Source organism: Phaseolus vulgaris, chromosome 7 (genome assembly GCF_051622355.1).
Source record: "Phaseolus vulgaris cultivar YP4 chromosome 7, ASM5162235v1, whole genome shotgun sequence".
Lineage (NCBI taxonomy): Eukaryota > Viridiplantae > Streptophyta > Magnoliopsida > Fabales > Fabaceae > Phaseolus > Phaseolus vulgaris.
In genome coordinates this window covers 14,101,662-14,111,324 of record NC_143504.1, presented here as the reverse complement: position 1 = coordinate 14,111,324, position 9,663 = coordinate 14,101,662, and the positions used below count along the sequence as shown (strand labels likewise).

Here is a 9,663-nt window from a genome sequence, read left to right as displayed (position 1 = left end):
CCTCATAGACAAGATTTGAGGATAGTTTATGACGTGTGAGTCATGTAATTATTACATTATGAGATTAATTAATTTTCAAAATTTTATTAATACTAACCAAGAACTTTTTGAAGGAACAAAAACTAAATAAAATTATTTATATAATAAATAAAATAGGTTTAAGGGTATACAAATATCTTTTAACATTTTTTTAATAATCATATTATCATACGAAATATCCACAATTTACTAAAATAATTTAAATGACTTGTTGCTTTTATATTATAAATATTTTAAATACATTTGTTTAATTTTGTTAAAAACGATAGAAAGATAATTTGTTTGAGTGAAATTTTACTTTTTAATATATTTCTTAATCTACTTAACACCACTTTATTCCTTTTCTTTTACTTCACATTCTCTTTAAAAAAAAGCTACAAAAAACTTGTATTCTCTCTCCATTTTTTCTTTCCTTTCACACTCCATACTTTTACGATTTAGAATCTTAAATTTAAATATCTTAAAAAATCAAATTTAAACAAATCACATAACAAAAATATATAAAATAAGAAAAATGATAACAATAAATATTTTTTAACTTAACAAAATAAAATAGTACAACAAAAATAAGAATACACATGTATTTATATGTTTCCACTTGAGAAGAATGTAAATCATTTTAAAATAATTTTTTTTTACCATTTTTAAAGATCAACATGGTTAAAAAATGCTCTTTTATTTACGTTATTGTCTTTATTTAATTCTCTCACTGGTTTAAATTCTCATTGTAATTGATTAGGTTATTTTCAGTTTGTTTTTTCTTTTTCTTCGCATAGATTTTGTCTAATACTTCGTGTCCATATTTGTTTGTTTTTTTATTGTATTTTTCATGTGAGACACACTATTGACTAGCTTAAATTTTATTAAAAATTGTACCCTTTTTTTAAAACTAATTGTATTTATTTTAATGTTTAAGGATATAGTTTTATTTAGATTATACTTTAGGATAAAAATTTATTTGACTTTATATTAAAGAATTATTTTATTTAAATTTGCAAATAATTTTTAAGAAGTACTTAGGGAGAGATGTGTTTTAAAGAATGTAGAATAACTTTGAAATGGGTACATTGTATAAAAAAAAGTAATGAAACAAACAAGTTGTTTTACATGGAGTAGGTAGTGGGTAATCATCATGTTATCTATCCTGAGATTTTTTTATCAATACCAATACTTTCACTTTTATTTCTTCTTCTAACATTTTTTTAAATTTTATTTTCCTATTTATTACCCTTTTATTTTTATTTTTCTATCTAACACAGTCTTAAAAGTAAAAAAAAAAAATTTAAAGAAATTGAGATATTTTTTTTTATTGTTGCTATTTTTATTTTCTATATTTATTTATTTTTGTGTGTTTTTTTTTTCATTTTTAAGAATCAATGTAGCATTTGCATTAGTTTTTAGTGAATTTAAATATTTATAAAAATGAAATAGAAAAAAATTTGAAATTTAAAAATTAAATATAAAACTTTATGAAGAAATATCAATACAAAGAGAATAAAATAAAATATTTTATTGGTATGTTGATGCAAGTAAATATTATGGATAAAATTAATGTAAAATTGTAACATTATTTTGTTTTTTTATTTTTATAGTAAATTTGAATTGTGGAGTATAAATTATAATATATTTGTAAATTTATTTTTATAATAAAATTCGAATGAAAAAGTTATAAAAAATTAATGTTGGTACCAAATTAAATGTTGTTATTTTTTGTTTGTTAAAAAGATATTAAAATAAGTAATAGTAAAAATTAAATAAAATTATTTGAATATTTTATAAAAAAATATTAACTAAATGATTTAAAAAATTATAAATAAAAATTAAGTTATTCATTGATGATATGTATGTAATAATAAAAAAATTAAGTGAACAAATTTATTATTAGGTTTAATAAAAAAGTAAATGTATAAATTATAATTTTAAAATACAAATTAAGAAAAAATGTAAATAATGAGTTATATATAAATATATGTCATAAATTATAATAAAAAATATTATATAATCATATTTAATTATAAATTAATATAAAAAAATATAAATAGAAATGAAATAAGTGGTGAACACTAATTAAAATACAATTTATATATTAATTAAAGGTGGAAAAAAGACAATACATGAGATTTATAAATGTGAATTGTTTTTAAATGTTTTCTTTATTAGTTGCGAATTGTTGTTAATTATAGAAGTGATGTAGTATAGGTTGAACATAAAAAGAAAAATAAATTGGATATGGTCATTCATTTAATATTTTCTTCAATGGTATATTAAATAGTTTGTGCGAAATGAAACATAATTAATAACGAGGAGTGAACGCTATCCAGTAATATTGGGACACGTCCTTATTACTTTTTATTTTCATTTTATAAAAATTCATTTCTTACTTCAATAATTATATTTTTAACTATTTTAAACATTAAAAATATTTTTTTTACAACCAATACATTTATTTTTTTAATGCACCCAAAATTAAAATTATCAATTCTTTTTAATTTATTAATTCCTTTTTAAAAATTATTTTATTTTAGTGTTCATCTCATATTTCATTTCTCTTTATAATTTTTTTATATTTATTTATAATTATATCTGATTATATAATATTTATTATTATAATTTATGACATATATTTATATATAACTCATTATTTACATACTATTCAATTTAAATATAATTTTTTTCTTAATTTTATTTTAAAATTATAATTTATACATTTTGATTTTTTTTATTAAACCTAATAATAAATATATTAACTTAATTTTTTATTATTACATACATATCATCAATGAATAACTTAATTTTTATTTATAATTTTTTAAACTATTTAGTTAATATTTTTTATAAAATATCCAAACAATTTTATTTAATTTTTACTATTACTTACTTTAATATCTTTTTAACAAACCAAAAATACCAACATTTAATTTGGTACCAACATTAGAATTTATTATAATTTTTTCATCTGAATTTATTATAAAAATATATTTACAAATGTATTATAACTTATTCTCCATAATTCAAATTTATTATAAAAATAAAAAAAGCAAAATAATGTTACAACTTTACATTTATTTACCCATAATATTTACTTACATCAAAATACCAATAAAATATTTTATTTCATTATCTTTGTATTAATATTTCTTCATAAAGTTTTATATATTTAATTTTTAATTTTTAATTTTCAAATTTTAAATTTCTTCTATTTCAATTTTATAAATATTTAAATTCACTAAAACAACTAATGTAAATACTACACTTGATGCTTAAAAATGAGAAGAAAAAAATATGCAAAAACAAATAAATATAGAAAATAAAAACATCATCAATAAAAATAAATAAAAATTCTCAATTCTTTTTAATTTATTAATTTTTTTTTTACTTTTGAAACGGTGTTAGATAAGAAAATAAGAACAAAAGTGTGCTAGATATGAAAATAAAAACAAAAAAGTACTAAATGAAGAAATAAAAGTAAAAATAATGCTATATGAGAAAAAAAATCCATATGTTTTGTGACATCTAACAATGATAATAACTTCGAAATACAATGAAACAACCATGATTTTAGTTTTAAATAGAGAAAAATCTTAGTTTTATCTAAGATTCACACAATTGGATTCGATTGAGCTTTAATTTAAATATTTAGAAATAATAATAAAAAAAATTAGTTTTAAATAGAGACAAATCTTAGTTTTGTCTAAGATTCACACAATTAGCTTCAATTGAGCTTTAATTTAAATATTTAGAAATAATAATAATAAAACAATTATGCCTCTACTTGCGCCAATCAAATAAAAAAAATGCTATTAAACCGATCTACCTGGACAACGCTACTATTTTGGGTGGGATTAGTTTTAACTTAAAAATTTAAGTAATTAAATTAGAAACGTTATTAGATACCCACATCTTTTTTTTAATTTTATCATGTATATCCGCATTTTTAAAATATTATTATAAATTTATACTATAATATTCTAACCTATGTAAAAAACCCAATACATAAAAAGAAGATGGAAGAATTGGAACAAACCAGAAAAATATTAAATTTAGATGTAATGAATGAATAGTTTTTGCAAAGATTAATCAAAGAATAAAACAAGAAATAGAAATGAGAATGTGAGTCCATATGCATAAAAGAGAAAACGAAAGAGTGAGAATGAGAGTTTTTGTGTTCATAAAAGAGTAAAGGAAGTGAGTCTTGAAATAATTTATTAAAAAAATATTGTAAATGATATTTTAAGAGAAAGAGAAATGATTAAATTGATAAGAGAAGTTATCAAATTGAATTAAATTAACTATAAAATTGATTTTTTTAATTAAACTAATTATTACTACTTGAAAAATAAAATTGGAAAAAAAGAGTTATGAATGATATATAGTGTTATAGATTGTTTTACTCCGCTATTTATGAGCTAATAAGGATTAATTCCATACACAAAACAACGTGGCATACTACTAATTGTGAAATAAGCATGAATGTGTGGGAAATTTGTCCTTACACATTTACCACTCCCAAGTCTCACTTGTATATTCATATAAAAATGAATTTTGTTTTCTCTTTGTGTGTGTGCGTGATAGAGAGAGAGAGAGGAAAGGGTTTCGCGGAAACTGCTAAATGGTTTGAATATGGAAATATGTTTTTCCAATTGTTGGACCATGCGAGTGATGGCGTGCGGAGTATCCAAGGTTAAATAGCCAGCGCCAGTCTTTGGAAACGAAGTTGAAGGAGAGAGAAAGAAGTAGTTTGCTCGAGTGAGACTACCACATACTACTTCATCAATTTCTTCATCTTCCTTTCATATATTATTGCCACAAACATGGTGAGAGCTCCTTGTTGTGAAAAGATGGGATTGAAGAAGGGTCCTTGGGCTCCCGAGGAAGATCAAATCCTCACATCTTACATCCAAAAACATGGCCATGGCAATTGGCGTGCTCTACCAAAGCAAGCAGGTAAATATTATTCAATCCAACCATAGTATTATATGTATAACCCACCTACCCTTGCCTAGCTTTTAACCCTTGGTGCTTGATGGTTCACAAAGCTTGATGATTTTTCCACTTTTTTCTCGGTAATGTCATGATATTAGATTTGATTTTGTTCTAATTCCTATGACCATTTTGCTCAGGGCTGTTAAGATGTGGGAAGAGTTGCAGACTGCGGTGGATTAACTATTTGAAGCCTGATATCAAGAGAGGGAATTTCACATCTGAAGAAGAAGAAATTATCCTTAAGCTGCATGAGACGCTGGGAAACAGGTAATTCACTCATCATTTTCCTATCTTGGTATATGACATTAATCATGCTAATTTAACTTCTCAGCAAAAAAGCATATCAAGACAAAACATCATGCACATGTCTGCCATCCAATTCCTAGTTTACACGTGACGCTGCTGCTCAATGATTTTGATCTTTTTAATTTGCTGAAATTATGAATATGTGCGGTTTTTCCTAAGTTTCTCTGATAGATAAACAAGGTTGATGAAGTGGTGGGGGCCGGGGGCAATTATTGTCAACTTTGGGTGAAAATTAAAATGTAAAGTTGTGTTAATTAATATTTATTTCATAATGGGGACTCGAGTATTGTGCGAGAAAATCGAGGTATGATCCCACCTTCGACGGTGCAAGTGATCATCCAAAGAGTGTAGCAGAAATTTTGTATGCATAAATTATACATGTATGATGGATGCAGCTAAAATATTATAAGAAAGAGAGTGATGTTAAGTTGGCAAGGCATCAGTGAAATACAAAAGTAGTCTATAAAACATCGAAACCAATAGAGAGAAAAAAACAAAAAGTGGGGCTGCGAGGGCAAGAATCTCTGATTAGATCTGCCTCGCACGAAACAAATTGGTGTGGCAGTTTATGGCACATGCAATTATGACATGTGTTAGACGTAGATACCAATATGAGCATGAGATTCATTGTCCGTCTACTAATTGAATTAGGACAACATCAATGTTGTTGTTTACCGATTCACTAGAATATTAAACAAAGTGAACGCGAATCTCGTGCAATAATTTCACGAATATAATATTAACCCTCTTGATCCTTATTTTCAGGTGGTCAGCAATTGCAGCAAAATTACCCGGAAGAACTGACAATGAAATAAAAAATGTGTGGCACACCAATTTGAAGAAGAGGCTGCTGAAAGCAGACCAGTCCAGTTCAAATTCCAGAAGAGTCACAAAGCCCAAAATCAAACGTTCTGATTCCAATTCAAGCATCGTAACTCAATCAGAACAAACCAATTTTAATTTCAGAGAAATGGATTCAACATCTGCATGCACCACTTCTAGTGATTTTTCATCTGTCACAGTTGGCGACAGCAAAAATATCAAGTGTGAAGACATAGATTCTCTTGAGACAATGCCTGTGATTGACGAGAGTTTTTGGTCAGAACCAGCAATTGATGAAACACCTTCCATGTCATCACAATCCATGACATTCGCAGATCAGATGCCACTTCAATACCCTTTTACTAACTATGAGGAAACTTTCCAACCGAGTCATGCTTATGATTCAAACTTTGATGACGGCATGGATTTCTGGTATGACATATTCACCAGGACCGCTGATTCCACAGAATTACCAGACTTCTGAATTCCAAGTGAAATGGTAACTTGAAATTGACCGTTACAACAAAAGGGTACCACAATTTCTGGTGTGGGGGCAGCATTATCGCCAGCTGCAAGTTCTTAGAGTCATCCATTCACAAAGAAATCAGCCGCAGAGTAATGAGAAAGGCTAATGATATGTAATGTATGTACACATGTAATCTACTTGTGAAACACTGACTTTTCTTTTTTAGTGGAAAACAGCAATCTTCTGACATTTTTGTACTTTGCAAATTAGTGTTTAATTAGGCTAGAGCTTTTTTATTGTAATATCAATAAATGATGTCCTAAAAGTTATTAAAAAATGCATGCCCCTTTGTCGAGTTTTTTGTCCATTTTTTTTGGACTTTTCTGGTTGCATGATTGTGCATGAAAGAATAATTTACACTCGAATGGGTGATCAATTTTGGAAAAGTCCATCGTGAATTTGGTTCTCTTGCAACTTGCAAGTGGTTTATTAGATGACGGAAAATAAAATTTTTGGTTGCCAAGATCACTGTTCATCGAGACATGTGGGTGTGGTAATGGGCCAGTGGCGGTACATTTTGGACCAAAAATTTCAACGTTGACAATGCAATTAGGTATTACTTTAGTATAAAACTAGATCAGAACTTATGTATTAAAAAAACTGGATCATAATTTAGTAAATTGCGTATATACTACAAAAGCGTGGGTCAAAGGCTTAAGTGTCTAAGGAAATTGGAAACCACTAACTTAGATCAAGTGAGCTCTTCTAATCTAACCTTTATAATTTGTTTTATTGGTCAATAAAATAATTAATATAAATATAAGATCTTTCGAGGGAACAAGGGAATACATTTAAAGATTCCGTATCAATTAATCATGAATAAATACATATAAAAATTACGAGTCCCTTCACAATGTTATATTCTTTTTGAGTAAAAACATTTTTTAACTACGGTTACCATAACTGTAACCCTTGTAGCATTATTTACCATAAGAGACACGCTTGCTAAAATGATTAGAATTGTATATTCTCTACACATATTCGTTTGAGTCAGTCATCAAAATAAATTTTTAATTTTGATATTACTAATGGTTTTTTCGAGAGAGGTTCACCAAAAAATTAGTAATCAATGAGATAAACAAATTCGTATAAAAGATTACAATATCACGTTTACTTAAAATGTTAAAACAATATATTTGTATATTTTTCAAACTTTTCTATTTCTTTTTGCAACTCAAACTCACATTTAATATTCTAATAATATAAATCTATCCTATAAAAGAAGTTGTTCCGCAGCCAAAAAATCCTGTAGTTCATATTAAAGTATATAAACAAAGGAAAAACACTAAAAAAAGTTTTAAAAAAAAGTCTCTAGCTATCCTAGCCATGAAAGATATGATAAATATACATCCCTCCAAAACCAAAAAAAACAAAACCGCCCCATTATCCCAATTCACCTACCTAAAACATCTACAAATTAATACTCAAACTAAATCCTTAATGTGCTTCGTGCAAAATCTAATTTTGATTGTGCCTATACACATTGCTTCCATCAATAAAAATCTCACAACAGTCTCATATGAGTTCCACTTCCACATATTGATTGATGAGTGGTAAGCTAAAGGTTGGCCATGATTTTTTTTTCTTATGAACATTGATACCACTCTATAGTTCTTAATTCAACTTTGTGATTAGATCCATATAAAATGTCTATTTTTCACATTTCTAAACAAAATTAAGCGTATATTATTGGACAAGCGTGGTTTCTTTTTAATAAGGACCAATTACATGTTTAGAAGACTTCCAAATTTGTAGCAAACTCAGGACATGAACACTTCTCATTTTAAAATGAATTTCTTATCAATTGTAAATTTTATTCAAAATAATAAAGTAAAAAAAAAAGTAAAATTACTTTCTATGTTTCTCATGGTTCACTTGTTGAAATTATTCAACAAAACAATTTTGGTGGATAAGCGTAATTTAGTTAGAGAAAATAAAAAACTAATGAATTAAAAAAATGTTTAAATATAGAAAATAATAGGTGAGTAGTACTACAAGAAAATTATTAAATAAAAAATTATTTAGAAACAAAAATAATTAGTTATTATATATTAATTAAATTAGACACTATTTCATAAACTAAAAAATTATTGGTATCTAAAGTAGTTTTTATTATTAATAAAAATTTATACAACAGTTTTAAAATTCATATCTAATATTAGTCACCAAGGTTTTAGCTACTAACACCTTTAGATTATAAATTAATCCTTAATTAGATTAATGTCTAGTTTATCATCTGGAGTATCCAATAGTTAAAATTTTGGTAGCTAATATTAGATATGAATTTAAAAACTGCTTTATAAACTTTTATTGGTAATAGAAACTATTTTAAATACCAATATTTTTTTAGTTTATAAAAGAGTATATAACTTAGTCAATATAATGACTAATTATTTTTTATTTCTAAATTAGTTGATATTTAATGATTTTCTCGTAGTGTATCTTGTATGTATGTATAAATAAATCACATAATAAAATTGTGAATATTAATACTATTAGGTTTGTCTTAAGTATTGTTGCTAGTGTTGCTATTGGAAATTTGATCTATATGATGATTCGTACAAGGACAAACATTGGCCATGTAGGGGGAGTTTTTAACAAGTTTATGTCAAATCTAGGTAAAACTCATTGAGAAATAATTAAAAGGATTTTGAGATATCTAGAAGGAACTCTAGATAAGTGTTTCTACATTAGTAAAGGAGAATTAAAAGTGCAAGGTTATGTAAATGCAAACTTTGGAAGAGAAGTGGATAATCAAAGAAGTACCACTGGTTAATTACATTTTGATTGTTAGTACTACAATTGTTAGTTGGATGTCACAAATACAAAATATTGTTGCTTTATCCACTACAAAGGTTGAGTATGTATTAACAATCGAAGCTAGTAAATAACTGATGTGGCTTAAATGTTTGTTAACAAAGTTGAGATTTATACATAAGACTTTTTTGCATAGTGATAGTCAAAGTGTGATACAACTGGAAAAGAAT

At 25.7% G+C, this 9,663-nt stretch overlaps 1 protein-coding gene across 1 annotated transcript; it reads left to right on the top strand.

The window, feature by feature from the left end:
• The first annotated feature begins 4,594 nt into the window (after window positions 1-4,594).
• On the top strand, window positions 4,595-6,971 carry LOC137828383 (transcription factor MYB15). The gene is made up of 3 exons (XM_068634927.2): window positions 4,595-4,983; window positions 5,160-5,289; window positions 6,094-6,971. Exons 1-3 carry the CDS (start codon window positions 4,851-4,853, stop codon window positions 6,632-6,634), a joined length of 804 nt encoding a protein of 267 aa, XP_068491028.1. The 5' UTR covers window positions 4,595-4,850; the 3' UTR covers window positions 6,635-6,971.
• Window positions 6,972-9,663: the final 2,692 nt, after the last annotated feature.